Source organism: Boeremia exigua, assembly GCF_020726555.1.
Source record: "Boeremia exigua strain MPI-SDFR-AT-0100 chromosome Unknown C7974scaffold_2, whole genome shotgun sequence".
Lineage (NCBI taxonomy): Eukaryota > Fungi > Ascomycota > Dothideomycetes > Pleosporales > Didymellaceae > Boeremia > Boeremia exigua.
Window position 1 is genome coordinate 361,669 of NW_025763519.1, and position 27,999 is coordinate 389,667.

Below are 27,999 nucleotides of genomic sequence, written 5' to 3' on the forward strand. Positions count from 1 at the left end.
GCCGAAAATAACAATGCACGATGATGTGCTAGGAGATGTATAGTGCTCGGTATGTTCTCGCTGAGCGCCCCTCCAACGCCTTGCTTGCTGGATCTAAAGAAAGGACGAGATTGCGGCGGTTGACCAGCAATTAGTAACAAGAAGTGAGGACAGGATAAGTAGATGTACAAATGAAATGGCGACCAATGAACAGTCTTCATACCCTTACACTGGCGAAGGGGTCTGAGTCTTGCAAATCCTCGAACAAGCAGTCGACGTTGGCGATGTATTTGCCCAGCATGCGCTGCTTCTCTTCTTGCGACCGTGTGTTCTTGTTTGCAATACTTTTCGAGCTGTCCGTACTCCCTCGTCTCTCTCTCTCAAATGCGCCGGCAAGCTTCCTCGACGGCGGCGGTGCCTCTGGCAGTAGATAGAAGTACAAGAACTCTAATACTGTGAGCTTGACGTTCTGTGTTGTCTCCTCGTCGCTCTGCAGACTGGTGATGGTAAGCAGGCCGTCCATCTGTTCGAATACGCGGGTGTTCTGCGGTGTGGCGAGCAGAGCTGTGACGAGGACGAGAATCGACTGTGATTGAATAGCTGGGCAGTTGTACGGGTCGAGAAGATCGAGGAGGAGGTTCATGTATACTTCGCGACCGAAGAGGATGCGCGACGGTGGATGCAGGAGAAGTAGGCCTTGGAGATTCGCCAGCGATGCCAGGATGAGCAAGTCGTTCTGGCCATCTGGATGTTGTTAGCCAAGTTACACGTGGTCAGGTTGAAGGTATTACTCTTACTGCTGCCCATGCCGAGTATTCGTTCCAGGCAATCTGCGACACGGGTGGTGACTGTCGTATGGTCAGCGCGAGTCTGTTGTATTGTTTCGCAGATAATGCGCACCATTCCACTCAAATCCATCCTGTAGTCTGAAGAACTCTCGAAACGCAGGGTCGTCGGACAGCTCTCCAAGCTTCTTTGGCTCCTCTTGCTCGCTGGCAGTAACCGCCGATTGATTCCGTCGATGTCCGTCTCTGGCCGGCTTTGTTTTGCTGCCGTCGAGGCAGATGTGCGCGAGCATGCCCTCGATCTGGCGCAGCCCTTTGCGAATCTTGGCTGTGTCCTTTGACGCGATGTTGTCAAAGGACAGTGAAAGCAGCGCCTCCATCTTGGAATGTAGTGTACTGTGTCGCGAAGCGGGATCGGGTGCTTGGCTGGATCGCGCCGTATGTTCTGGCAGGCTGGTGATGCAGTCGGTAGCCGTCACTTGGAGATAAGGTTGAAGGGTGAGTCGCACACAGCAAGGGGACTCGAAGGCGCATGCAGCTAAGAGTTGGAAATGCGGAGAAGGAGATTATTTTGGGCTGAATGGGCCGTGAAATTGCGCGTTGGCCCTGTCTAGGAATGGCCGTGCGGGAGAGCGCTGGCTGAGCTGAAATCGAGATAAACAACCGCTGATAGCTGCGTTGCCATGGCAAACGCCCCACTTTCGCTGCCGCGCGGGTGCGGGAACGACCTTTGCAGATGGTCATGGGCTCAACGCAGTGACAGCTCATCGTCTCTGACCACCAGGCCCTTGCTTGTCACCGCCTCGCTGGCCTTCTTCATATCTTCGAGTTTTCAGCTGCGCCCAACCTGACATCACGTATCGCCGGGCGCGCCGAAGTCGTCACGTGGACCATTTCTTCCTTTGCCGTCATCATCATAGTGTATTCGTCTCATCATTACACTATGCAATAATTACAGTGCTTAATGCCCAACCATAGTCTGATGCATCTCCGAGTACCTGTTCCCGGTGGGCTTTGCTGCGTCCACAATCCTCCTCATCTCCTTCTTCTCGTCCTCTGTCAATTCTACGTCGCGACTCGCCCAGTTCTCTTCTAGTCTGGTCTTCTTGGTTGTTCCTGGAATTGCCATCATACCTTGCGCTGCTACCCAAGCTAGCGCAATCTGCGGTGTTGTGCAGCCCTTCTTTTGCGCCAAAGCCTTGATCTCCTCGACGATGGCCTTGTTCTTGTAGAAGTTCTCGCCCTGAAACTTCGGCACAGTCCGGCGAAAGTCGTCTGGGGCAAAATCGTCAGGCGAGGCGTAGTCGAAGTTGTCGACCAGCCACCCGTGGCCCAGAGGGCTGTAAGCAACATACGCAACGCCGAGTTCTTTTGCCGCATCGATAAGACCGTCAGTTTCATGCAGTGTCTCAAAGGCAGAGTATTCGGCTTGCACAGCGTCGATCTTGGCGATCGCGTGGGCCTTGCGCAGAGTCGCTGCTGAGCACTCAGACAGACCGATGTACTTTGTTTTGCCCGCCTTGCGAATCTCATCAAGCGCCGGGATGGACTCTGAGAGTGGCGTGTTAGGGTCGATACGGTGTAGGTAGTACAGGTCGGGCGTGAAGCCGAGTCGCTCAATTGTGCCTTCAATGTACTCCTTGATGTGGCTAGCGGAGTTCGTGACGCCTGATTTGCCGTCGAAGCACTGCAAACCGCATTTCGAGGCGAGGAAGACTTTGTCACGGACATTGTGCTTCCTGATGAAATCGCCAAGCAGCTTCTCATTGATGCCAGCTGCGTAGACTACTGCAGTGTCCCAGAAGGTGCAACCCAGCTCAATGGCCCTGAGGAGAATGGGCTCGGCCTGCTCCGGTGTGAGGTTGGTTCCCAGACCAAAGCTGAGGCCCATGGCACCAAAGCCTGGGTAGTTGACTGTACGGTCTTGGAACTGGAATGTCTTGACCATGTTGGTGGTTTGAGTGTGTGCAAATCGAAGAAAGGGTGCGTGGGTTTAATCGAGTAGAGCAGAGGGGAACGGCCCTCTTGTATGCCTCCGATTCTTGATCTACAAACTCTAAACTCCAAACTCCAAACTCCAAACTCCGTACGGCATGTTGAGAACGTACTGCAACCGGCTGACATCGTGGGGCAGCGTGAAGTCCTAAGGCTAACAACTCTGAGCGCCATTCGACACGGATCAGAGTGCTCAATTGCACGGTACCTCGAGATCGAACCAATCGAGCATGGCAACAGTACAACATAACTCTTTAATACCTATTTGGTGCGCTTGAGTACACATCCGGCGAACCACCATCAATACCAAGGTAGGAGATGCACCGGCTATACGTCGGGTCATCGACATGCATTAGCGTTGAGGCGGGGCTCTTGTACACCAATGACGTACGTTAACCCCTAAATCCATGTAATGATCTCACGCTCAAAGCTGTTGGCATGGTACTTCACATATCAAGTGGGGCTAGAAAGACTGAGATCCGAGACTCACAAGTGCCTACTCAGTGCAAGGCTCAGGATGCCTCAGGTTGCGAAGCAGCCTTGATTGGCCCTAAATCCGGTATCTCCGGAGTGCCTGGAAATCTTGTGGCGCATTCTACAGCAATGCTCTGCGGTTGAGCCCCAATTGTACACATTACAGCCCACTGAACCCAGTACCTCTTACCGACATTCAGGAGATGCACCCGCAGACCGAAGCATGGCCGACTCCCCTCTGGACTCGGCGTTCGACTGCTTTCATACGTTAGTGCGTTGATAACGACGTAATCGATCCCGACGCTACAATGAGTACCCAAAGTCTTACATTCAGACGAAGAGTACCTAGATGGAGATACGCGAAGTATAAAGTCAGTGCATGGTCATCCTGTATCTCCTGCGTTGACTCGTTGAGCCTCCTTCTTCGTTGATGACACGGACCTACACTAAATCCGTTCGTCAACCGGATACTTTTTGCACTCGGGGCGGTCTAGCCCCACTAGGCTATACCCATGGCTAAGTGTAGTTCCACAATGCCGTCGTTAATGAGCCTAGACATGATAGCGCGTCATGGACAAGTATGGAGCCCGATATTTATCGGTCAAAACGGACGGAGGTACGTGACGCCAGGAAACACAGTACATATAAGAGAGCCATGCGCGCCTGAATGTGGCACGAGTTCAAACTACACCGCTGCATCCCATCATCTCTTCCCAAAAATTCACAACAACATACCACACCAGCACGATGACCGACTACAAATTTGAAGGATGGTGCGGCCACGACTCCAAGTCTGCTGAGGGCAACATGAAGTGGGAGGAGTACACACCAAAGACGTTCACCGATGACGACGTCGATATCAAGATTTCTCACTGCGGTGTCTGCGGTTCAGACATCCACACTCTCCGCTCCGGCTGGTACCCCACCCCGTACCCTTGCGTTGTCGGCCACGAGATCATTGGCAAGGCTGTCAAGGTTGGAAAGAATGTCAAGCACATCAAGGAGGGCGATCGCGTCGGTGTTGGCGCGCAAGCAGCATCCTGCCTGAAACCTGACTGCCAACAATGCTCTGACGGCCTTGAGAACCATTGCAGCAACGGTATGGCCCCTACATACGGCGCCTTTTTCCCCGGCACAAATGACAAGACCTATGGTGGATACGCAAACTACAACCGGACGCCCGGCCACTTCGTATTCAAGATTCCTGAGGGGATCTCCAGCGAGCACGCCGCGCCCATCATGTGCGGTGGAATCACCGCTTACAGCCCACTGAAGACATACAATGCGAAGGGCAAGAACGTTGGTATCCTTGGTCTCGGAGGGCTTGGTCACTTCGGTGTCCTATTCGCAAAGGCACTCGGCGCAAAGAGCGTGACTGTCATCTCACGCACGCATTCCAAGGAGGAGGACGCCAAAGCACTTGGTGCTGATAACTTCATCGCTACCGGTGATGAGGGCTGGGACCAGGGCAAGAACAGTGGTTCCCTTGACCTGATCGTCTCCACCGTTTCTTCCGACAAGATGCCTTTGGCCGGTTACCTCAACCTCCTCAGTTTCCGCGGCACCTTCGTCCAGGTCGGTGCACCTGAGGACCCGCTGCCCGCTTTCCCAGCCTTTGCGCTCATCCAGAAGGCTATCCACATCACTGGTTCAGCCATCGGTTCTCCTTCCGAGATCGTTGAGATGCTGAACCTTGTTGCGGAGAAGAACATCAAGCCCTGGACACAGGTTTACCCCCTGAAGGAGGCTAACCAGGCGGTTGTTGACTTTGAAGCTGGCAAGCCAAGGTTCAGGTTCGTTCTTAAGAACGAGAACTACACGGAGTAGATTTAGATCATACGAGAACATGAAATAATGAAAGCACATCAATCTCATACACTTCACGCTCTGAGGAAATGGTGATTCAACCTCACAGCACAAACGCGATGCACAACAACAAGCTCACACTTGATAGCTCGACTTTTGCGTTACATGATTGCTGGCTGATTAGAGCAGTGCCAGATATTGTTTGTTATTACTCCAGTCTATGATAAGGCTTAGGAGATGTAGCCAAGGTCATCCACGAAACTCTAAAGACGAAACTCTAAAGACGCTCTATCACCGCGATTCGAAGTGAAAGTACGGCCGTTTGCACCTTAGTTCAAGGCAACAGGCCCTCTTACTTAAGTACAACCGGTCTTTTATTTCTCTCTTTTACTTCTCCACCTCGAGCACCACATTTCAATTCAATAAGGCACAGCTCCACCATGGACAACAGCGATGTCTTCTTCCACGGCTCTCCCCCCTCCTCCAGCAACGATCAACCCTACAAATACACAAAGCCAGTTGACGATTTCCGCCCACTCGTCCTCTCTCCCACCTCAGTTCTCTACCTTGCCGTCATCACGCCGCACACCGACTCATACGAGATCCACGGCCCAGTGACTAACTTCTCATCCCTACTCCCCAAAATCACAGAGCTCGCATCTGACAGCCCTTCCGCACTTGACAAGCTCGAAGCGCTGGAGTACTCCGCGGCCGACGTATGGGGCACAAGTCAACTCAACCCCGATTTCGCGACCCAGGGCTTCACGACGTTCGTCATCGAGGGCCAGCGCGACACCTACACAGTGCTCGAGGTGCTGCGCGAGGCAAACGCGAGGGTTCGGGAGGTGCTGCCAGCGCCCGTGTACACTGTCACGCGCCACGGTCCGCTGATCCACACGTTCTCCGGGATCGGCGCGAAGATGAAGCTCGGTGTTGCGAAGGGTGTGGCGGCGACGAGCACGCTTGTCGGCAGCTTTGTGGATCGCAAGGACGCGAAGGCTGCGGCGGGGGCTGCGATGGATTTCATGACTGGAGGGGAGGGTTCGGTGAGGAAGATCGAGGATTGGGGCAATGATGATGGTGGGGGAGTGCTGCTTGCGATGGGGGTTGCGAAGAGGTGGGAGGTCAAGGTGCACTATGAGGATGAGACGATGAGGAAGGCGAGGGAGAGCGCGGATGCGGAGGGCGCTGGGGTAGGATGGCGATTTTGAGGTGATGTGGAGGAGTGAGCAAGGTGAAATCGAACTCGAGACAGATTAGTGGATAGGCGGTGCTCCACGATGAACAGGAAAGTAATTGGCTTCGAAACAGAATCGAGCCCTGCAGAGGTCCTGTACGTCAACATGGAGAATCATGGATGGTACATGACCGTACGTATTGTTATCATGAAATAACTCTAACGGCCTCCCATCGTGCAGTTAGGTGTGCCTATACTTTTATCTCTTCAAAGAACGCCATAGCGCCATGTGCATGCTCTCACGTCTTCATCCTACAACATCGTCCGTCTAGTGCTTGTTTGCTCTCCTCGCCTTGCCAGGCCTTGCCTTTGCGCCAGTAGGCTTGCCCTTCATCTTTCTCGACGAATAACCGCGTGCATCGTTGGTAGACTCAGCAGTGTTGCTCTTGGCGTGTCGCTTCTTGCCGCCAAATCCGAACTTCTCATCCTTCTTGTGGCGCTTGTTTCCACCGGCACGTGCCTCACGGCGATCGGGCTTGGAATCGTCGGCTTCAAGGCCAATATCGAAGAGGTCCTCCTCATTGGTCTTGGTAATGTCTGCGCCCTGACGTTCTGCTTGGTATTAGATTGGGGTTCTTTGCGAGCGAGGGATATGCAACTTACTCCTCTTCAGCACGTTAATCTGCTCGATGGTATCCCTCTTCTCCTTTGCGCGCTCCTGCATCTTCGCGACCTGAACCTGCTTTCCGAACTTCTTCAGATCTCTCTGCTTACGTGCCTCAGCAGACGCCTTCTTGCCAGCAGCCTCGTCGATCAGCTTCTGCTTGATCTTGCCCATGTGCTCGTCGCTCTTGACCATCTCAGCAAAGTAGTCTGCTGGTCGCGAAAAGGCAGCACCTTCCTTCTTCAGCCTGCCTCGTGCATCCTTGACGGACGATAGACACTGCTTGTAGAATGCGAGCTCGCGGTTTAGGTCATCATCGATGTCGGCGATCTCGACGGGCTCGGACGTGGTAACGGACTGGTACTCTGAGAAGGCGAGCTTCGAGTATGGGAGCTCAATGCGCTTCAAGGCAGCAGTAAGAGCGGCAGTGTTGTTGATCGTGAGGCGCTGGTGGGGAATGATATCACCCTTGTCCTCCGAGGCCAGGGACTCGATGTCGGACAGCGGGATGTCTTCTGCCTCCTCGTCCTCCTCGTCCTCCTCGTCGTCATCATCATCCACCTCCTCATCGCCACTGACGTCGCTCTCGCTGTCCTCCAGGCGCGATAGGTCGAAAGCTGGGCGCTCCTCCATGTCGTCGTCGTCGTCATCGCTGTCGTCCTCGTTCTCGCTGCCCTCGGTCTCCCACTCTGCTTCCTTCTCAACTGCCTTGGTTGCCTTGGTCGCCTTCTTCGAGTTCTTAGAGTCCTTTGCCTTTCCATTGACCTTGACCTCGACCTCATCCAGCGGCACACCCCCAGCCTCCTCATCATCTACCTCTGGCGCATTCTTCGCCTTGCGCTTGTCGGCAGCCTTTTCTTGCTTGCGCTGCTTCTCGAGGGGGATGTTGCGCCCCTGCCTGGCGTCCAGGATCTTCTTGAGACTTGCTTTGGCCATTTCGTCTGAATCTGTGGCGGCAGCTTTCGATTCGCGGGTTTGTTGCGAGTTCAAATGTCCAAGCTCCGAAGATGCCCAAAATTATCGAACTCTTGGCGCAGAAAACCATTAGCGCCTTCCCTGTTCCTCACCGCCTATCGATAAGGAAAGAAGCCGCGGCCCGCCGTCCACGTGCGGGCCTACCTTCACTCGTACACCTGCCTCGTATTGGTTGATGCTAGCAGCCTCGTTACGGTCTTCCTGACGGCAGATACTCAACAACTGAGACAAATCGCCCTGCTTGCAGCGACCCAACCATAGCAACATAATGGCTTCCCCTCAAAAACAGCCATCCACGCCCAACGAGGCATTGGTACGCTTACACATGTTCACCTCCTGGGCTCCACTGACACGCCCCAGTCACCAGGTTTCAACACCAGTACCGACAGCTCGGCTGAGCTCGCGGCTGTCGTCGACGATTTGCTGAACCAGCTGAATACGAAGTTCACTACCATCAGCAGCGATCTGCTGTCCAAGAGTAAGTTATTCATTTGCGTGCATTGTGTACTCGAGTTCTTATTCTTCGCGAAGTGGATGACATGTCCCGTCGACTGGATAATCTGGAGGCGCAGATCCAGGCAGGAGATGGCAAGGGGTCGGGCGCTAGCAAGTAGGCATCGCTGGCGTACACGTCTCCTGTACCTGCAGTCCCGCAAAGGTCCACGGCGCGGCGAAGTCCTTCGTCTCTGAGCCGGAGGATATAGGTGGTGGTGTTGCGTCAGGATGGTCAGTCTGGAGGAATATGACTGTCCAGTACTACGTCAGCTTCTGCCTGAGGTCGGGCGGCAATGCTGGTGGATCGTGAGACGCATCTTCACATTATTTCACAGCATGGACACACAGCATGGACAGGCGTTTGGAGTTGTACAGAATGCTTTTGTATTGATATCATAATCCTATATCTTTACGCTCAATCATTATCGTGTCATGTGTGAGCCAAGAGTCTCCTACGTTCATTACAGATCCAGTCTCAAGGAACGTCGTCGCTATAACTCGCTCTTGTTTGGAGCACATCTTGCTCTTGTGGAGTACATCTCGCTCCTGTTTGGCACACATTGATCTTGGCCCCGTTGTGACCAATTTACAGCTGTTTCCCTACAACTCGCTCTTGTCATCAGTGCCCAAGAACTTCTGCAGGATGTTGCTCCTGCTAATCAAGTCATCGAGCTTCTCCGGGGCAAGGTTGCCCTTGCTGATCAAGCCCTGCAGGCGCTTGGACTCCTTCTGAGCGTACTCCTTGTTGGCGCCGGCCTTCTGGAAGACCTTGACGTAGTACTGGGCGTACTTGTCCTTCAAGGTAGCTGCAAGAGCTGTGGCCTCCTCGACACCATCGCCGTAAGCGCTCTTGAACTTCTCGATCACAGTGTCAAAAGCCTCGATAGTGCCACCGGTGGCATCGAGACCACCGCCAACAGCGCGGTGGGTACCGGAGTTCTTGTTGAGGTATGAGACGAAAGCTTCCTCGGAACGGCCACCCTCGTAAGGAGTGGGCTCAAGGGAGCCCTTCTTGAAGAACTTAATTGTGGGGTATGAGGAGACCCCCTGCTCCTTAGCAAGAGCCTTTGCGTTCTCGGCTTCGGCATCAACCTTGGCGATCAGGACATTGGGCTCGTTGACGAAGGTGGTGGCGAGAGCCTCCCAGATGGGGGCGAGGGTCTTGCAGTCTAGAGACGATTAGTAAACATGTTGTTAACGAAGACAAATGGCTGAACGTACGTCCGCACCAGGGAGCGGTGAAAGCAACGAGAACATCCTGGTCCTTTCCAACCTTCTGCTTGAAGCTCTGGTCGTCGAGGAATGTGACAGCGCTAGGAAGCTTGCCCTTGACCTTGGGCTTGACAGCGGTCTTCTCGGTAATGAACTTGGTCAAGCTCTCGATGTCACGGCCGCCCTTGTAGTCCTCGGGCTTATCGCTCTTTCCATCGAACCACTTCAGTGTGGGGAACCCAGTGACGCCGAAGCGCTTGCCTAGGGACTTGTGCTCATCCGCATCGACCTTTGCGACCGAGACCTTGCCAGCGGCGTGCTGGAAACCGGTGGCAAGCTCCTCGTAGACAGGGGCAAGGTTCTTGCAGTGACCGCACCACGGGGCGAAGAACTCGACAAGGGCAGGCTTGCCCGACTTCAAGACAACTTCATCGAAGTTCTTGGGTGTGAGGTCGATAACGGACGACGCGGGCGCGGACGCGGAGGCAATAGCGGGGAGCAGCGCGACGACCGCTGGGAGAATACGGTTGAAAAGCATGATGATGGAGTACTGCAGTCCTCAATTGCAAGTGAGGTCTGAGATATATCGAAGGTTGGGATTGAAAGGAAGCTGTTTCGAGATAGCCGCAGGTGGCGGAATCCTTGGCAGACGTGGCCTCTTTCAAGAGCTGTTTCACTGACAAATCCAACGTGGAACGAAGCAAGTACCCAGTCAATACGAAAAGGCAGCCTTGATCCTAGGTCGCTAAGCTGCTCAGAGTGCAAGTCAAGATGCTGCCTTCATGTACTCTCTTGGGTTGCGATCTGTCCAGGGTTCAAGGTTTCGGGCTGGCACATGCGAGGGACGACCATGCATCCAAATACAGCTTTACATGCATATCATAATATCGAGATAAATGGAAATGTATAATTCGTTTGCAATGGGTATCAATAACAGGTTCTAGCTCTGATCTTCGCGGACGCTTTCTACTTCTTGTTCTTCTGCATAAGCCTCTCCAGCATGCTCAGCCCATCATCGTTGCTCGCTTTCTTCTCAGCAGGCTTGTCCTCTGTCACGGATTTCTTCTCCTCCTGCGCCTTTGGTGCCGCACCACCACTCCTCTTCAAGTCTGCGCTTGCGCTCTCAATCGCGCTGGTTAGTTTTCTCGGATCTGCGCCCTTGATCTCTTCGATCTGCTTGCCGTCCTTGAATAGCAGAAATGTTGGCATAGCCTGAATGCCGTACTGCGCTGAAATCTCTCTTGCTTCGTCGACATTAACTTTGACGAATGCGAATTTGCCAGGCGCAGAGTGCGTGGTGCTGAGCTGATTGTAGATGGGCGCGATTTGCTTGCAGGGTGGACACCATGTTGCATAGAAGTCCGCGATCAAGTAGGTGTGACCTGACAGGAGGGTGCGGAAGTGCAAAGATTGTGTCACTTCTGTCGGCATGTTGTCTGACTTTTGACTGTACGTTCAACCTCTAGTGGTAGTAGCTTTCTGGATGAGGATGTCGGTATGAAGTGGTGACCTTTATGAGCGAGTATTTATGTTGAGCTGTTCCGTGTATATGATTTAGGAGTGAATACTTTGGTTTTGTTGTACTCCGAGGAAAATTGCGTGATGTTGTAGAAGATTCTCCGAGCTGAGCAAAAGTTCAGTCTCGGCCAATCAGCATTTGTCATCCAACGTTGCCCCACTTCTCCCTCTACCATTTCCTCGAACTTATACATGGCAAGCGACTTTAGAAATTATTATATTGAACGCCGCAAGGCCCGGCAAAGTCGCCCGTACTCCTGAAAGCAGGACTCGTGTCCAGCGTGTATGTCAATCCGGAAAACAGACCACTGGGACACGAGACTGACACTCCCACACCACTGCCCTGGTTGAAAGCTTGTTGCACTACGCAGCCTTGATACGAGTAGAAGAAAGCTTGGATGCAATTGGGTATACCAAAATAGCATGTGTTACAGCAAGCTTCGGCACTCGCACCTCTGGCATCGTTGAGGTCAAACCGCGTATTCTGGATACCAAGGTCGTTTGATGAGACAGCATCTCCATACGGGAGAGTCGAAATGAGTGTAGGGAGTGGTGTTGCACATGCTGTAAGAGGTCAGCTGGTACAGTGCTTATGGCCTAAGAAAGACTCACGGTACAGTGTGATTATCCTATCAGAGCTTGTTTCTGTGCTTGTAGTCGTAGATGTAGCAAGAGGGGTTGATGCTATCGTTTCCGTGATCTTCAAAAGTGTTAAAGTACTTCGTACAGACCTGAACGGGGTATGGCTTACAGTAGCAGTAGACGTCGCCGTTGCTGTTTCACTAACCACGATGGTCTTTATTGGGATGTCCAAGCATCCACAGCCAGCCGAGATAATGTCATTGCCAAACACGTTGAGATAGTCGGGCTTTTCAGGTTGTTCTTTGCGTTCTGGTATAAGACGATCTCGTCTGTGCGTACCAGGAGCTGGTGAGTTGCCAGGTTGGAACACGTACGAAGTCGTGCCAGGCACTGTTCTTCAATTGGCGGTCAGTGGATTTTTTTTTCGAGCATCTAATATACGTACACTACTGAAGTGGTTGTGGTGACACTCGTAGGTGCAGTGGTGGTCGCAGTCACTTCGACGGTGATTACACTGGTTGCTGTACTAAGACTTCATGAGTTTTGTCGCCACTGGAAGCTTGAGTAGGACATACACTGCAGAAGTAGATGTTACCGCAGGGATACTTAGATAGGAGGAGCAGAAAGATATGGCCTTGTGGGCCTTGAGTGCTTTGACGACGACGTGAACCTTTTTGCAGAGCTCTTCAGGCAGCTTGCCTTTAGCATAGCTTTGTTCAATGACGTCTGGCGTTGGACTTGACTGCACCACAGCTGCAAAGAGAGTGAGAAAGAGAGCGAACTTGGGCATGATGATTGGTGTTACGGGAGGCTCAGGTCAGGGAGATGTGATTAGGACGACCCATGACGTTGGTTATATGTGCATGTCTCAACTCGTCACGGATTTTGTGCCTCCTTGATGGACTAACGCCACAAAACATAGCGGAGCTGAACTTGCATGCAGTAAGTACCGCAGGCGTCTAGTTCATGCTTACGCTTTCCAAGATGAATCGTTGAGGGAAGCAACAGAGCAGATGCGCATGTAGTGCATGGCACGGCTGCATCGGAGCACAAGCGCCACAATATTGCTGGCCGGAGCCGAGGAAGAAATGATCCGTCGAAGGTATATCAAGAGTCCCATGACAAGCTGCATGATAAAATGTAGAGGCAGGATGGGTTGGCTGGATCGCTGGCCAATCACACGCATACAGACTATTGGGTACCTGCAGGCGCTCTAGCTTTGATCAGCCCGTTGTGCCGTGAATAGATCATGCTGCCTCAGGTGAGCCATCTCCCACCGCGAAGTCCAGATTTGCAAGCGTTCGCTGGGTTGTAGTAGCTCCTGAAGTCTATGAGGTCATGGTGAGCTGGAAAGAAAGAGATCTGGCTAGGTTTTACGAAACTGCACGCACAAAAAGTGGTTTGGTGCATTGCAGATGCGAATAAAATAGTCTTGCATGATAACGCCTCGCTATGCTTGTAGACGTGTATGCACCCGTAGCGCTCTCGGTGGAACAATTCCACGTCGAACATACGCTTTAGCCGCCGCCTCTTCCAAGTATCTCCTCTCTCTCCAGCACCTCTGGCTTGAACTTGATCAGGAACACTGTCTTGTCTGGCCACATCGCCTTCGCGTCTTTTGCCTGGTCCTGTTCGCCTACGCTATGCGCTGTGACTCCCTCTGTCGGGAATCCTGCGCCATCGCATACTCCTTCTATCACGCCGGCTACAAAGGCCGCGCAATTCAGACTGCTAAGCTCTCTCGGCAGCGATATGTATTGATTGACCATGGGTTCGTTGTCGAAAAGCATGTATTGCCCGGGTTCTGTACTCGACTTCTCCAACGCATCTGCGGGCCGCCCGAAAAGGTGCCGATATAATGTCTGCGCGATGAACTGGAGGAGTGGGAGGATTCGGGTCGGTCGTATGCTTGCGAGTGGATTGGAGGAACGAGATAGCAGGAGGTCGAGGAGTCGCAGACCGATTGGATAACCTTGTGTGTTGAGTCTGTTCACGTCGTTAGCGAATTCACGGACACATCTGCATCTCTGCAAGCCAAAATGCACATACTTTTGCTCCAGATCCCCCACGTTCGAGACCCCTCTTTGCGCGTATGCAATCATCTCGATGAACAGGTACGCAAAGGCCGCCCTGCTAAGCTCCGCATTCTTGCTCCTATTCAGGTTGCGGTCGTAAATGCTCTTCTTGTTCGAAGGGTACCGCAGGCCGGTACCCTGGGTTGGTGTCCCGCTCATCGTTGCGCTTCGTGCTTGTGTGTTGTGGTGCGATTGCTGCTGTATGTGGGGTGTATGCGCAAGGGGTGTGACAGGTGCGCCTTGTGGCGGGCGCGCTGGCGGTGATCGAGGAGTTTCGCGGGTGTAATAGTGGGAGTGTATGGGAATGATGCCGGCCATGTTGGAGCTCGTCCCCTACGGTTGCTTGGTGGAGCGCGATGTGGGTCCAAAGGGCGCGTGCGATGAGGCTCCGACGCTAAATTGCCAAGTCAGGAACGACACCCTAGACTTCACCAGCACCAGTCTTTACTTGCAGTATTCCGAGTGTTGCCTATACTGTATTCATCACTGCTTTGAACTGAATATGTGTGTCATTTCAATTGAGAGTCAACGTTCTCCTCATCTGCGATACCGTACACCTTTTCAAGATCCACGCCTCACCGTGAGCGTGATAATTATAAGGGAATCAGGTAATATATGGAAACTCATTAAAGTGCACTCATGAATGCTGCATATGCTGGCTGGCGGTCACGGAGAGATCTGCAGTCCCTTTGTTGACAGACCACGAAGCGGTACAATGCTCAGCGCTGAGTTGAGTCTGAGTACATCTCGCGACCTGGCTTGTTTGGCATCGTCGTCAAACTTGCCAGCAGCCAACTGCAGTTCAAGACCTTTCTCTCTCTGACCCGGTCAAACTGCATCCTGATATCGTCATAGCTTGGAAAGGCAGACTCGATCTATGTTTCGATCAATCATGTACCAGCCTATGAGCTGAATTTTACCCCGGTCGATGAGCTGAAATTCGCACTAATCAATTGAGCTGTGTCTTACTGGCTGATATAGCTGTATCTTGCACTGACTGATGATATGTACCTTGCCCTAGCCAATGTTCTAAATCTTCCACCAGGCTTGTACGTCCTACAAGCCGCAGTGCTGAACCTTGATTTAATGTAAGTCGGTGATTTCGCACAGCATTTGCCAGCCGTAGAGCTGTATCGTTGCAACTAATGTACCAGCTGGAACGCTGGAAAGTCTATCACTGTCAGTCGAGCGGTATACCGACGGCTTCTGGGCTTCCGTGTGGGTGATCGTCATGGACACCGCTTGGAGGCTCATGACGATCAGTAAGTAACCTCGTCTGTCCGAACGTTATCACGCTGATCAATCATGGAGTGAGCCAGAGTGAGGAGAACCTCAGGAAATGTGGTGGTGGGCTGGTGGCATCCCTAAGTTTGCGGGAGTAGTCGGCATTAATGCCTTGTCACTAATACACATCACCCTCGGGCCATTCTGTCACGTACATAGACCCTTGTACAGCGAGAGCCACAATTAACCCTAGAGGCCCTCAAACTTCTCTATGCCCCCTGTCTATAATAAAAGAAACAACGCAATTCATATCGAGGGCAGAGCTGCGATGGGAGAAGGCGTTGATGTTTCTGTTATCTTGAGGGGGGGATCTTGTGATTGCCAAATACGGTAGGAACACAGGCTCGTTATCGTGGAATCATGTCGATTGGAGTTGGTTTGGATATAAACGGAGACTTCTTATAAACGAATAGCCCTGAAACAGTATTAAAGATACAAGAAATGATGATGATGAGGTGGTATTACAATGATTAACTATGACAATGGAATCTCGATGGGTATCTGTGGGGCCAACCGGCAAACCAGAAGCGCTGAAGGCTGTACTGTGGCATGAGGATAAGGGAATGACTGTCTATACAATCGGAATATATACACAAACAAAAGAAATAGCACTATCGCTTGCTGCGCCGGGTGTCGTGGCGGTCAACACGGCCCATCTCCTCATCAGGAATTCTATCCCTACGCCCAGAGTACGCGCGCTGAGGCTGGCGCACATCGTCGTGGCGATCATCGTAGGCAGCGTGACGGCCATCCTCTTCGTCTGAAACATCAATATAGACAGACGCAGGACGCGGGCGGCTCTCCCTCGGCAGCTTCGAGTTCTTAGACTTCAGCTCGTCGGGCATGTACACCTTGTCGAGGTGCTCCTCCAGCAGGCGGACGTTCTTGCCGTTGCACTTGATGGCGGCATCGGCCAAATCGCCAATGAACGGCACGAGGCCGACGACGAAGTCGAGCGCCAGGTTGAACATCATCATGAACAGCACGGCGTTGGGCAGGCCGCATGAGACCTTGCGCATTCGCATGATGAGGTTGAGTGCGAGCAGGGCATCTGCGGCGTCACCGATGGCAGGCACCAGGCCAATCACGGACGACCAGCCGAAGCGCATGCCCATGAAACTGAACAGGGCGAAATCGAGTCTGTAGGCAGTTTTGCGGGCTTTGGCCAGGATGTTGGCCTCCTGCTCGGGGATGTAGGCGGGAATCTGCTTCTTGACTTTCTTCGTCTTGCCGGGCTTCCTGGGGTGGGGAATCTCCTCGTAGAAAGGGTCCTGATTGGCGGTCAGCGGGGTTGCGGCGGTGCGCAATGGAGTGGAGCCGACTTACATATGGGCCAGCAGCGGCCTTGTTGGCGTACTTGCTCATTTCGCCTGCGAGCATCTTCTTCGCCGCATACTTTGCCACGAGTTGCGCCATGGTTGCGGTGGTGTTGATGGGAGTGGTGAGGAATGCGCGGGATTGCAGAGAAAGGGGTTCTTGGCTGTCGATAAAGTCGCAGAGGAGACGTGCAGAAACGCCTTATATGGCGTGGATTTCTTTGGGGCCTTTGGCGATGCGTTGACAATGCGATGCGCGGCGGCTGTCTCACAAAGGCGGGTGCGAGCTGGTTGGACGGCGGCTTTCCCCTCAGAAATTCTGAAACGGGCGCGTCGCTGCCTATGAATAGTCGACAAGTGCGATCGCAGACAATGAGGGCTATGAGCTGGCAATCAGGCGAGGTGCTACAAACGGGTCAAGGGCAGGCTCGACAGGCTCTTAAGCAAGTGGGCTTCGGCGGTGTGCTGGCTGGCCTGCCCTGATTCCAAAGGCGCGACAGGCTGTGACGTGATGGTGTTTCTAGCCCGTCTGCCAGCTCGGTAGCGATCGACTAGCTGTGGCGTTGTGTTGTGGTGTTGCACAGCCACTGCACGTCAAGCTCGACGCTGCATCGTTGGTCGCTGGTGGTTAACCAACGACCGTCTGCTTCTAGAACCCTCACACGCGTGCACCACATTCTTCCACATTCTTTCCGTGCGGCAGTGCACGACGATCCACAAACTCTTGCAGCCGACCCGCGACCTTCCCGCTGCAGCCCGACGCGTCTGCCCGCCGATTTCCCCGCGCGACTGACAGCTGCGCAGAGCATGCTGCGCGACACCGGCCAATATGACCACACTCACCAAGATGACGCTCGTTGACTGGCTCGACGACCTCTGCGTCCGATTTATCGTAAACCTACCGCAGGAGGAGCTGCTCTCGGTCGAACGAATCTGCTTCCAGATTGAAGAAGCACAATGGTTCTACGAAGACTTCATCCGCCCGCTGGACCCCCACAGCCTGCCGTCGATGCACCTGCGCAAGTTCTCGCAGCTCATGTTCCAGCACTGCCCGCTGTTCTCGGCGTACTCGGCCGAGCTGCACCAGCAGGCCTACGACCAATTCCTCGCCTACAAGACGCGTGTGCCCGTCCGCGGCGCCATCATGCTGAACCAGGACATGACTCACGCCGTGCTGGTCAAGGGCTGGAAGAAGGGTGCAAAGTGGAGCTTCCCACGCGGCAAGATCAACAAGGAAGAGAACGACCTGGACTGTGCAGCACGAGAGGTCTGGGAAGAGACAGGATACGACGTGAAGGAGGCCGGTCTGGTCTTGCCCGAGGAGCAGATGAAGAGCATTACCGTGACGATGCGCGAACAGAGTATGATGCTGTACGTCTTCCGCGGTGTGCCCATGGACACGTACTTCGAGCCCAGGACAAGGAAGGAGATCTCCAAGATCGACTGGTACAAGTTGACGGACCTGCCCACCGTGAGGCGGAAGAACCAGGCACAGCAGCAGGGCACCGGCCAGGACCAGATTAAAGAGAGCAGCTTCTACATGGTCGCGCCGTTCCTTGGGCCGCTCAGGGCGTGGATCAAGCTCCAGCACAAGCTCGATAAGCAAAAAGCTCGGTCTGGACAACACGTACCATTGCCGCCGGCGATTACAGACGACGAGGACTTGCAAGCTGAAGCGTACGGCGAGAGCATGCCACAGGGCCCCGCACAGCCGCTCGATGACAGCTTCGCCAATCTTGTCGCGCGGCTGGGCCAGAGCCAGCCTCAAGAGTTGGCAGGACAGCCTCAGCAACCTGTAGATCCAGCGGCAGAGCTCAAGAAGTTGTTGAGCGTAGGTAGAGGCCTATCAGCACCCTCGCCCCCAGTGGAAGTGCCAAGCGGTCAGCCTCGGGAACTTCCACTGCTATCCATGCTGCAAGGAAACAGCGCGTTTGGAGGTCCTTCAAACACATTACCGCAGACACCATTCGATCAGATCTTGCACACCCCACTGTATCCTCCAGATAGTCCGCACGGTCGAAATGGTCCCCAGCACGGCCAAAACCGCCCGCTGCCAATGGGCCCTCCGCCCTCGTTTCCATTCCCATCGCATCATAACATCCATTTTCAAGGACAGCACCCTCAGGATATGCCGCTGCACTTGCCACCCCGGTTCATGCAACCTCCACCGCCTGCCCAGCACTTCCATCAGCAAGAATTTGGCCAAGCGCCACCTCAACATGGCTTGTTTACGGGTGCCCCTGGGAGAGGGCCAGAAGTCCCAGCCGCGTCTGGTCTACCGACACCGAAGCTCAACGCACACACTCTTGGGCTGCTCAACTCCTTCAAGATCGACGACGAGAAGCCAACACCGCCGCAGACGCAACCCTCGCTGCAGCAAACTCAGTACAACACGCCCAGATTACAGCAGCCGCATCCGCAGCATCCACCGCACGAGCTTGTATCGCCTCCGTATATGGTCAGCCCGCCTACGTACCAGTCTCCTCCACTTAGTCAGCCACAGCCAAAGCCGCGGACTGTCCACCAAGACTCACTACTCACCCTGTTCAGTGCAACCCCGCCGGCAAAGTCTCCTGCATCTGCTGAGCCGGCCGAACTTTCAGCGCAGCCGTTGACACCAGGCTTTATGCAGGCGCAACCAGTCAAAGCTCCCAACCAGAGTCTGCTTGATCTTTTCACACAAGATCCCAAACCTGGACTCACCTCAGCCACTGTCAGTGGACCTGTCAACGCACCAGACTTCGACACAGTACGGAAACGCAAGCAGCCCTCGATTCATAGCCACTCTCGAGGCGCATCTCCAGCAAGCCAGGCACCAATTGCCAGTAACAGTTCAGACATAACTGTCATTGCTGCCTCCAAGCACGCCCAGCAGACGCATGGAGATATACGTACAGCACCTGCGCCGGCATTCCAGCCGCACGTTCTGAAGCGACCCCAGCAGGGTTCTCCACTCCCTCCTCCTACTGCACAGGCTCAGAGTCTACTGAGCATGTTCAAGAACCCCTCGCCCCAGCCTGCAACTGAGCGCTCTGCCTTTGCACCAGCACCCACAGCCCAAGCGCAGAGTTTACTGGACATGTTCAAAAGCCCTTCTCCTCAGCCAGGAGCTCCTTCTCCTCAGACGGGAGCTGCACGACCAGCCCAAGCCGACAACCTACTTGCCATGTTCAAGAGCGCTTCGCCTCAGGTCCAACCAGCTCAGCCAGAACTCGCAGCGCAGCCTGTCTCTGGCGATGCGCCTCCAGCACAAACGCAGAGTCTGCTGAACCTGTTCAAGAGCCCCTCACCACAGCCACATGCGCATCTCGCCCAGGCCCCTCGAGCGCCGTCAACTGCGTCACCGGCGACCCTCGCCGCGCAGCCCGCCACCTTCGACCGCCGCGAGTCCACAGCCTCAGACCAGCGCACCGCTCTCCTCGGTCTCTTCAACAAGCCCTCTCCTCAGCTCTCCCACCGTGCACCCATCCAGCAGTCCCACAGCCCACTCTCGTTCAATAGGACACCAAACCCGCCCACTCCGAAGACAGCAATGTCCGGCATCGCGAGCCCAGTCAGCCCGCTGCAGCAGGGCAGCCGCACCGGAACACCCACCGATCTCGCGCGCAGTCGCATCTCGAGCATCGGCGAGTCGGTGCCGGGACAGCCCCCGCAGGGCGTGCACAGCGTCCAGCCCCAGGAGTTGTCTGGGGTTGCGCGGTTGGGCGACGCGGCGACGAATGATGCGAAGAGTCCCGTCGACAAGACTTTTTTGCTGGGCTTCTTGGAGGACGTCGCTAGGCGCGGGCGTAAGTGAGCACGCATGGTATTGCGTTGTATTGGGAATATGGCGTTTGGGGCCAGGGATTGGCTTGGTGGAATTTTAGGTACATAGCGCCCGGCGGGTGTCTGGTACGCAGACAATACTAGTACGACTTTCATATAATTATCACTGGCGATGTGATATGTGTCTGCGACGCGGTATTCGAACGAAGCTACGTCTGAATGATAGCGCTTTGCTTGCCAGTATGTGTATGCGACTATGTACACTATACACCAGATTGCATTCGAATTCAAGCATAGCCGTCCTCATGCATGAGTCCATACCGTAATACCGTCCTCCCCATCGCCATCCATCAAATATGCTGAGTGGAAAAACAAAATTCAGTTTTGGCTCTAGCGCGAGCTGAGGGGTGAGAGATTGTGAAGCATGGTGGCGCGAGAATTGTTAGTTGGTAGGTGAGAGACTTGGCAATAGATGTGTGATGAGATAGTTCGAAGTTTGAAGCAGGGAGGAGAGGTTTGTAGACCTGAACCAAACTTGAAATATTCAGATTAGATTTCGGAATCACTTTTGCTTGATTTCAAAGCGTCTAAATGAAACAAAAAAGAAGGTTGTTGGGTACTTCCAGCCATGGCATGGTCTGTATAGAGGGAAGACGCGTAGTTGGGATCTCCGCCTGCGAACCCTACACTCACATCTGATTTGTTCGTGGAATCTTCGGTGTCCAACCATACTTGGGCACAGACTTGTCACTGAAAACCACAGTACATCCAACGGCGTTAAGCTGATCCTAATTGCATAGAGCCGCAACCGATAGTGATGCTGACGCTAGGCTGTTCTGAGCAGCAGTGGCGCTGTGAGGCGAGGAGGCACCGGAGCAAACGCGTCGACAGCGCCAGCTCCACAGCAGCGTCAAAGTGATACGAATAAGCATCTTCAGTGATTTGCTTCATTCGGCAAGCAGCAGGCAGCAAATGGACACGGTGTTGATTCCGGGCTCGGCTGGCTTCCATGATGCAGTGACTGGATTAGTGAAGCCGACCGCGGGTTTCCAAAGGGTTCCATTTGGTGTTGCGGGAAGGCGCGCTAACATGGCTTGGCTGCGGACCCACACGCGCTGAGGCAACCTGGAGCTATTCACCGTCACCGACCTGACCCGAGCTTCTACTTAAACTACCACGCCCGCCTGCACTCCACCCATCACCCCCATCTCCCGCCACACACCCCCCGTCAACTCTACCGCGCAGCAGCTCCCGGTAGCACCTTTCGCCCAGTACACCTATTCCACCGCTGCAAACATCTACATAAAGTACCACAATGTCCGCTGAACCCGCCCGCAAGCCGGACCTGTCCAAGTGAGTTTGCTTGCCACCGAAATATTCGAGTGAGAGCAGCTGCTAATAGAATACCAGGGACCCCTCCGGCGCTGAGCCCAAGGGCGTACGTGCCACTCAACACACTACTGAGATCACTAATACTGACCCGCCACAGGACGATGAGATCGCAACAGCCATCCTCAAGAAGAAGAAGAAGCCCAACTCCCTCATGTAAGCGCTCCCTTGCAAGCTCGCACAGCGTGCCCAGACTGACCTCGCAGTGTCACCGACGCCGTCAACGATGACAACTCAATTATTGCCCTCTCGAACAACACCATGGAGACACTCCAGCTCTTCCGTGGCGACACCGTCCTTGTCAAGGGCAAGAAGCGCAAGGACACAGTCTTGATCGTGCTGGCAGATGACGACCTCGATGATGGCTCAGCACGGATAAACCGTGTTGTCCGCCACAACCTGCGCGTCAAGCACGGTGACGTTATCACCATCCACCCATGCCCAGACATCAAATATGTGTGTTCACTCCAGCCTCTTACTGAGCTCAGTACTGACTACTCGCCAGGCCAAGCGCATCGCGGTTCTTCCTATTGCAGACACAGTCGAGGGCATCACTGGCTCATTATTCGACGTTTTCCTCGCCCCATACTTCCGCGAAGCCTACCGGCCAGTACGACAGGGCGACACATTCACCGCCCGCGGTGGTATGCGACAAGTGGAGTTCAAGGTTGTAGAGGTCGACCCCCCAGAGTTCGGTATCGTTGCACAAGATACCGTCATCCACTGCGAGGGCGAGCCGATCCAGCGCGAGGACGAGGAGGGCAACCTCAACGAGGTCGGGTACGACGACATCGGCGGCTGCCGCAAGCAGATGGCACAGATCCGTGAGCTTGTTGAGCTGCCGCTAAGGCATCCCCAGCTCTTCAAGTCGATCGGTATCAAGCCGCCCCGCGGTATCCTCATGTACGGTCCTCCGGGTACCGGTAAGACGCTCATGGCTCGCGCTGTGGCCAACGAGACCGGTGCTTTCTTCTTCCTGATCAACGGTCCCGAGATCATGTCGAAGATGGCTGGAGAGTCTGAGTCCAACCTGCGCAAGGCCTTCGAGGAGGCCGAGAAGAACTCGCCCGCGATCATCTTCATCGACGAGATCGACTCGATCGCCCCCAAGCGTGACAAGACCAACGGTGAGGTCGAGCGTCGTGTCGTCTCGCAGCTGCTCACCCTCATGGACGGCATGAAGGCACGCTCCAACGTCGTCGTCATGGCCGCCACCAACCGTCCCAACTCGATCGACCCTGCGCTGCGTCGTTTCGGCCGCTTCGATCGTGAGGTCGACATTGGCATCCCTGACCCAACTGGCCGTCTTGAGATCATGCAGATCCACACCAAGAACATGAAGCTCGGCGACGACGTCGACCTCCAGGTTATTGCCGCCGAGACTCACGGCTACGTCGGTTCCGATTTGGCCTCGCTCTGCTCCGAGGCTGCCATGCAGCAGATTCGTGAGAAGATGGATCTGATTGACTTGGACGAGGACACAATCGACGCCGAGGTGCTCGACTCTCTCGGTGTTACGATGGAGAACTTCCGCTTCGCTCTCGGCATCTCCAACCCCTCCGCTCTCCGCGAGGTCGCAGTTGTCGAGGTCCCCAACGTCCGATGGGAGGATATTGGTGGTCTCGAGGAGGTCAAGCGCGAGCTCATCGAGTCCGTACAGTACCCCCGTCGACCACCCCGAGAAGTTCCTCAAGTTCGGCATGTCGCCTTCGCGTGGTGTGCTGTTCTACGGTCCTCCCGGTACTGGTAAGACGCTGCTCGCCAAGGCTGTTGCCAACGAGTGCGCTGCCAACTTCATCTCCGTCAAGGGGCCCGAGCTGCTCTCCATGTGGTTCGGTGAGTCTGAGAGCAACATCCGTGACATCTTCGACAAGGCCCGCGCCGCCGCACCCTGCGTCGTTTTCCTTGACGAGCTCGACTCGATTGCCAAGTCTCGTGGTGGTTCCCAGGGCGATGCTGGCGGTGCTTCCGACCGTGTGGTCAACCAGCTGCTTACTGAGATGGACGGCATGACATCGAAGAAGAACGTCTTCGTCATTGGTGCCACCAACCGACCGGAGCAGCTCGACAACGCGCTGTGCCGTCCTGGACGTCTCGACACCCTTGTCTACGTTCCCCTGCCCGACCAGGCTTCCCGTGTCAGCATCCTGAAGGCACAGCTTCGCAAGACCCCTGTTGCGTCGGACATCAACATCGACTTCATCGCCTCCAACACACACGGCTTCTCCGGTGCCGATCTTGGCTTTGTCACACAGCGCGCTGTCAAGCTCGCTATCAAGCAGTCGATTGCTGCCGACATTGAGCGTCGCAAGGCGGCTGCTGCTGCCGGCGAGGACGTCGACATGCTGGAGGAGGAGGACTCGGTGCCGGAGCTCACCAAGGCCCACTTCGAGGAGGCGATGCGCTCTGCCCGCCGCTCCGTCACAGATGTTGAGATCCGCCGCTACGAGGCGTTTGCACAGTCGATGAAGAACTCGGGCGGCTCGAGCTTCTTCCGCTTCCCCGATGGCGAGCAGGCTGCGGATGAGCAGACGTTTGGCAACGCTGGCGAGGACGAGGATCTGTACAACTAAGGGATTTTGGGTTACGAGTGTTATGGATGACAGACAGGGTCATCTTGGCGGATTCATCTCTCACATATTCACATGGAATAGATAGAGCTCTAATTGGCGCATGACGAGGCGGTATGCTCTGCATGCCGAATGATTGTATGTTTACGAATAGTTTTTTGTGATTATGTGATGGTTGTGTTGTTGTTGCTGGCCTGTCATGTGATTGCTGGCCTGTGGTATCATCGCTGTCGTTTCATGCAGATATCAAGAAGAGACATCAAAATCACCCCTTCTCCCCTAATCCATCTCAATAACAACGACCCTCTCCAGCTCTCTCCTCACAACCTTACACCCCTCCTTGACAACCTCATCCGGCACCCTCAACGCGCCCTCCTCCCCATCCCCACTCCCGTTCCTCTCCCCACCATTCGCCCCCTCCGCGCCCTCAGCCATACACTCCCTCACGCGCCCCATGGCCAGGCCAAACGCCTCGTTCGCCGTCGTCGCCTGGCCCGTGCGGAACAGGTCGGTGATGTAGGCGCGCAGGGCGGCCTGGAAACCCGTGGATTGGAGCAGTTGCGTTAAAGTGGATTCGATGGTGCGGATCGAGCCGGAGCTGAGGAGGGAGGAGTAGATGCTGTTCCGTAGGTTGGCGGGGAGGGCGGCGGCTTGGGGGGGTGTGAGGGTTGGCATGGTGGGTGGTGGTGAGGGTTGACGGTGGTGGGATGCGAGGGTGGTGGGATGCGAAGATGTTGGGTTTGGATGATGTTGAGTTTTGATGATGCTGAGACTTAAGGATCTCGAGACTTGACGATCTTGAGACTGCCGATTTCGAGACTGCCGATCTTCAGACCTGACGATCCCAACACTTGGCAGGTACGCGCAGTGGTGCGGTGGTGAAGGGCCGGTCTCGACGCGCGGCGGTCGGCGGGGAGGCCAGGGCCAGGGCCAGGGGGATCAGCCGGCCAGGACGTCGGTGCAGTCGGGCAAGCGACGGTTTGGGCGGGCGAACGGTGGGCGTGCAGGTTGGTTCAGGAGCACGTGCTGGGGCGATCACGGCGTCGGGGGCAGCGGTTCGCCGGTTTCGAGGGGCGGCTGCAACGCTGGTGCTGGGGCGCGACGTTTGCGGATGCAGATGCGCGGGTCCCGTGATGGTGCTGGCGGCCGCTGGGGGCGAGTCTGGCGAAATGCAGGCGCAGGCAGCAATGCAGGCGGACACTGCAATGCAGGCGCGGCGAGGCTGTGTGCAACGGGCCGCGGTTTTCAGTATATTCGGCGGCACATGCAGCAAGGTTGGCGGGATTGGGCACAGCAGGGCGGCGGCGGTATTGGCTCAATGAACATCAGCGCTCGGACTTTCCCGCATCGGTGCTCTGCTAGCCGCCTTGCCGGCATGGGCTGGCATGGGTGGGCTTGGAGAGGGCACTGGCCGCGCTTCGGGAGGGACAGCCAGGACAGCCAGCCGCACCAGCACCAGCACCAGCTCCCCGAGCCCGCCGCCCTGCCATCGCCCTCGCCCTGCAGCGTCGCCCGCGCGGCCCTCGACCACGTCCGCCCTGCCTGCAGCCGCCGCCGGCCATTGTGTCCTCGAGCGCTGACGCCTGCCGCCGCGCCCGCCTGCCCGCCGCCCGCACGTCGCCCGCCGCCCGGCCTGCGCCCACCGCGACTCTGCCCCTCGACGGGCCCACGCGCAGCACCACCGGCGCCCTCGCACACGCGCGCCCGCCCCCCGGCGCGCAGCGGCAGCCCGCCCGGCGGTCGTGGCCAGCGCCCGGCGCCCCAGCCCGCGCGGCCCGGCCAGCATGGCCTACACCAACATGTCCAAGTACCACGAGGACTCGGACGCCGACGACGAGTTCGAGCGCTCGGCGTGGCAGCAGCGCGACGCGGCGCCCGTCGAGTACGAGAGCTCGCCCACCAGCTCGGGCCCGCTGAGCACCGAGCACACGCCGACCACCTTCACCCACAGCAGGGACAGCCGCAGCAGCCCGGGCGGCCTGATCATGGACTGGAGCCCCGAGCAGGTCGCCGACTACGTGAGCGACCTGGGGCTGGAGCAGTACTGCGACACGTTTGTCGGTAAATACTCCATACTATCCACAAGTGCAGCCCGCCTGCGTTGCGGGCCGCCTACTTGACACCCGCTAACCCCCCCAGACGAGGGCATTGCCGGCGACGTGCTCGTGTCGCTGCAGCACGCCGAGCTCAAGGAGATGGGCGTCGCCAGCGTCGGCCACCGCCTGACCATCCTCAAGGCCGTCTACGACGTCAAGGTCAAGCAGAACGTGCCCGTCGAGCCCGACGACTACGTGCCGCTGTGTACGCCCCGCCCCCCGCCGCCCGCCCGCCTCTGCCCCCGCTAACCCGCCCAGCCGCCGACACCAGCGCCCTCGAGGCCCCGCCGACCCAGGACGACTTCGCCAAGGTCATCCGCGTCGTGCAGGCCCGCGACGAGCGCATCCACACCGCCGAGGCCGAGCTGCGCCACCTGCGCGAGGACCTGACCCGCGTCATCGACGAGAACAAGCGCCTGCGCGAGGAGGTCCTGCCGCTGGTGCGCATGCTCAAGGAGCAGCAGCAGACCCTGCCCACCCTGCCGCCGCACGACCACGTCGCCTCGCCGCCGCAGACGGCCGACCTGCGCACCGGCAGCAGCCTGTCCCGTAAGTTCTCCACCAAGAAGCTGTTCCTCGGCTCCGCCCCGAAGAACCCGTCCCCCACCATCCAGGAGCACCGCGCCCTCGTCGACCACTCGTCGCTGGACCCCTCCGCCGCCGCCGTCGCCGCCTCCTCACACCTCACAGCCTCGCTCGGCCCCGGCCCGCAAATGTCCCCCAGCGCCGTCCCCCAGCCCTCGCCCACCTCGCCCGCCTACAACGTCGGCCGCACCCAGTACACCCGCCCCGAGATCCCGCGCACCCACCAGGACCACGACGCCACCCAGAGCTGGGCCTACGCCGACCAGGTCGCCGTCAGCCGCGACCCGCGCGCCACCCCGGGCCTGCCCACCTCGCGCTCCATGGGCCGCGCCGCCCCGACGCCCTCGCCCGACGACCGTGACCGCGACCCGCCGCTGTCCGGCGGCTCCAGCACCAACACCATGCAGCCCTCGTCCAGCTCGCAGCAGGCGCCCTCGTCGAACCCCCAGGTCGAGATCTTCAAGTCCTTCCGCGTCTCCATCGACGACCCGTGCCACAAGGTGCTGCCCGTCGCCCTGAAGAAGTACAACATCACCGCCGACTGGCGCCAGTACGCCCTCTACATTGTGCACGGCGACCAGGAGCGCTGTCTGGGCCTCAACGAGCGCCCGCTCATCCTGTTCAAGCAGCTCGACAAGGAGGGCCGCAAGCCCATGTTCATGCTGCGCAAGCACGCCGCGCCCGAGCAGGGCCACGTCAGCACCGTCGGCGGCAACGATGTGCGCGCAGTCCCGCCGAACAGCGGCTTTGGCTGGGACAGCCAGAACCGCGGGACCCCGCTGCCGGGGGGTGTGCTCTAGCCTGACTTCTGCCGTGGCAGCTTTCTAGCGACGCGCTCAGCGGGCTGCTCTAGCTTGGCTGTGGCTGTAGCAGCAGCAGCAACAGCGTGCTTAGCAGCGTGCTCCAGCACCGCGGTGCACACCCATTGATTTTTCCCGGAGTCTGGCGCCCACAACCCTGCAAAAATCATTTACCTGGCGTTTTGGGTTCTTGTCTTGTTCTTTCGCGGCGGGTGCGCTTGTTTGTTCGCTTCGTGAGGGAATCGAGGGTTCTTGGGGTGGATTGGTGGTTTTTGGTGCACAGGGGGAGAGATGGCGAGATGGCGAGATGGAACGAAGGGGGAGATGGTGAGATGCAATGCAGCAGCATTCTAGCTCTGGCGCGAAAGCAGACCGTGGGGAGAGACACCGCGAGACAGAGAGAAAGGAGGGGTTCGAAGGATAGGGGACGCCAGACACGCTGGAGACATGCCGCTGG

General features: G+C 56.3%; 15 protein-coding genes across 15 annotated transcripts; 6 read left to right on the forward strand and 9 right to left on the reverse strand.

The window, feature by feature from the left end:
* Positions 1 to 196: 196 nt before the first annotated feature.
* On the reverse strand, positions 197 to 1,144 carry C7974DRAFT_301557 (cell division control protein 14; the record flags this gene model as incomplete). Its single annotated transcript, XM_046137858.1, has 3 exons — positions 197 to 723; positions 771 to 827; positions 880 to 1,144. 3 exons carry the CDS (start codon positions 1,142 to 1,144, stop codon positions 197 to 199), a joined length of 849 nt encoding a protein of 282 aa, XP_046001065.1.
* Positions 1,145 to 1,628: 484 nt separating this feature from the next.
* C7974DRAFT_94740 (NADP-dependent oxidoreductase domain-containing protein) lies at positions 1,629 to 3,034 on the reverse strand. The gene has a single exon (XM_046147570.1). The coding sequence runs from the start codon at positions 2,710 to 2,712 to the stop codon at positions 1,726 to 1,728; it is 987 nt and encodes a 328-aa protein (XP_046001066.1). The 5' UTR covers positions 2,713 to 3,034; the 3' UTR covers positions 1,629 to 1,725.
* A 645-nt stretch (positions 3,035 to 3,679) lies between these two features.
* Positions 3,680 to 5,098, forward strand: C7974DRAFT_94792 (cinnamyl-alcohol dehydrogenase 1). Its single transcript, XM_046147572.1, has one exon. It carries the CDS (start codon positions 3,981 to 3,983, stop codon positions 5,058 to 5,060), a length of 1,080 nt encoding a protein of 359 aa, XP_046001067.1. The 5' UTR covers positions 3,680 to 3,980; the 3' UTR covers positions 5,061 to 5,098.
* Positions 5,099 to 5,295: 197 nt separating this feature from the next.
* C7974DRAFT_420416 (uncharacterized protein) lies at positions 5,296 to 6,250 on the forward strand (the record flags this gene model as incomplete). The annotated part of the gene is made up of 1 exon (XM_046144256.1): positions 5,296 to 6,250. Exon 1 carries the CDS (start codon positions 5,480 to 5,482, stop codon positions 6,248 to 6,250), a length of 771 nt encoding a protein of 256 aa, XP_046001068.1. The 5' UTR covers positions 5,296 to 5,479.
* Positions 6,055 to 7,950, reverse strand: C7974DRAFT_327000 (eukaryotic rRNA processing protein EBP2-domain-containing protein). Its single transcript, XM_046139004.1, has 2 exons — positions 6,880 to 7,950; positions 6,055 to 6,828 (listed from the first exon to the last, which is right to left on the reverse strand). Exons 1-2 carry the CDS (start codon positions 7,814 to 7,816, stop codon positions 6,545 to 6,547), a joined length of 1,221 nt encoding a protein of 406 aa, XP_046001069.1. The 5' UTR covers positions 7,817 to 7,950; the 3' UTR covers positions 6,055 to 6,544.
* Positions 7,937 to 8,728, forward strand: C7974DRAFT_384797 (heat shock factor binding protein 1-domain-containing protein). The gene is made up of 3 exons (XM_046140888.1): positions 7,937 to 8,168; positions 8,216 to 8,333; positions 8,387 to 8,728. Exons 1-3 carry the CDS (start codon positions 8,124 to 8,126, stop codon positions 8,467 to 8,469), a joined length of 246 nt encoding a protein of 81 aa, XP_046001070.1. The 5' UTR covers positions 7,937 to 8,123; the 3' UTR covers positions 8,470 to 8,728.
* Positions 8,729 to 10,456, reverse strand: C7974DRAFT_327004 (thioredoxin-like protein). The gene is made up of 2 exons (XM_046139005.1): positions 9,572 to 10,456; positions 8,729 to 9,519 (listed from the first exon to the last, which is right to left on the reverse strand). Exons 1-2 carry the CDS (start codon positions 10,098 to 10,100, stop codon positions 8,951 to 8,953), a joined length of 1,098 nt encoding a protein of 365 aa, XP_046001071.1. The 5' UTR covers positions 10,101 to 10,456; the 3' UTR covers positions 8,729 to 8,950.
* Positions 10,315 to 11,191, reverse strand: C7974DRAFT_94810 (thioredoxin). The gene has a single exon (XM_046147573.1). It carries the CDS (start codon positions 10,991 to 10,993, stop codon positions 10,529 to 10,531), a length of 465 nt encoding a protein of 154 aa, XP_046001072.1. The 5' UTR covers positions 10,994 to 11,191; the 3' UTR covers positions 10,315 to 10,528.
* Position 11,192: 1 nt separating this feature from the next.
* Positions 11,193 to 12,542, reverse strand: C7974DRAFT_94827 (uncharacterized protein). Its single transcript, XM_046147574.1, has 5 exons — positions 12,238 to 12,542; positions 12,108 to 12,188; positions 11,832 to 12,057; positions 11,693 to 11,780; positions 11,193 to 11,644 (listed from the first exon to the last, which is right to left on the reverse strand). Exons 1-5 carry the CDS (start codon positions 12,450 to 12,452, stop codon positions 11,286 to 11,288), a joined length of 969 nt encoding a protein of 322 aa, XP_046001073.1. The 5' UTR covers positions 12,453 to 12,542; the 3' UTR covers positions 11,193 to 11,285.
* A 637-nt stretch (positions 12,543 to 13,179) lies between these two features.
* Positions 13,180 to 13,896, reverse strand: C7974DRAFT_301270 (trafficking protein particle complex subunit 5; the record flags this gene model as incomplete). The annotated part of the gene is made up of 2 exons (XM_046137843.1): positions 13,180 to 13,648; positions 13,712 to 13,896. The coding sequence occupies 2 exons, from the start codon at positions 13,894 to 13,896 to the stop codon at positions 13,180 to 13,182; spliced, it is 654 nt and encodes a 217-aa protein (XP_046001074.1).
* Positions 13,897 to 15,132: 1,236 nt separating this feature from the next.
* Positions 15,133 to 16,846, reverse strand: C7974DRAFT_420422 (uncharacterized protein). The gene is made up of 2 exons (XM_046144257.1): positions 16,348 to 16,846; positions 15,133 to 16,292 (listed from the first exon to the last, which is right to left on the reverse strand). The coding sequence occupies exons 1-2, from the start codon at positions 16,435 to 16,437 to the stop codon at positions 15,633 to 15,635; spliced, it is 750 nt and encodes a 249-aa protein (XP_046001075.1). The 5' UTR covers positions 16,438 to 16,846; the 3' UTR covers positions 15,133 to 15,632.
* A 104-nt stretch (positions 16,847 to 16,950) lies between these two features.
* C7974DRAFT_94929 (uncharacterized protein) lies at positions 16,951 to 20,506 on the forward strand. Its single transcript, XM_046147575.1, has one exon. It carries the CDS (start codon positions 17,167 to 17,169, stop codon positions 20,131 to 20,133), a length of 2,967 nt encoding a protein of 988 aa, XP_046001076.1. The 5' UTR covers positions 16,951 to 17,166; the 3' UTR covers positions 20,134 to 20,506.
* Positions 20,507 to 21,179: 673 nt separating this feature from the next.
* Positions 21,180 to 24,448, forward strand: C7974DRAFT_468526 (P-loop containing nucleoside triphosphate hydrolase protein). The gene is made up of 6 exons (XM_046146400.1): positions 21,180 to 21,455; positions 21,513 to 21,540; positions 21,592 to 21,647; positions 21,698 to 21,947; positions 21,997 to 23,145; positions 23,177 to 24,448. Exons 1-6 carry the CDS (start codon positions 21,418 to 21,420, stop codon positions 24,062 to 24,064), a joined length of 2,409 nt encoding a protein of 802 aa, XP_046001077.1. The 5' UTR covers positions 21,180 to 21,417; the 3' UTR covers positions 24,065 to 24,448.
* C7974DRAFT_408671 (uncharacterized protein) lies at positions 24,341 to 24,736 on the reverse strand (the record flags this gene model as incomplete). Its single annotated transcript, XM_046143345.1, has 1 exon — positions 24,341 to 24,736. The coding sequence occupies one exon, from the start codon at positions 24,734 to 24,736 to the stop codon at positions 24,341 to 24,343; it is 396 nt and encodes a 131-aa protein (XP_046001078.1).
* Positions 24,737 to 25,808: 1,072 nt separating this feature from the next.
* On the forward strand, positions 25,809 to 27,766 carry C7974DRAFT_95027 (uncharacterized protein). The gene is made up of 3 exons (XM_046147579.1): positions 25,809 to 26,122; positions 26,201 to 26,362; positions 26,416 to 27,766. The coding sequence occupies exons 1-3, from the start codon at positions 25,846 to 25,848 to the stop codon at positions 27,540 to 27,542; spliced, it is 1,566 nt and encodes a 521-aa protein (XP_046001079.1). The 5' UTR covers positions 25,809 to 25,845; the 3' UTR covers positions 27,543 to 27,766.
* The last annotated feature ends 233 nt before the right edge of the window (positions 27,767 to 27,999 follow it).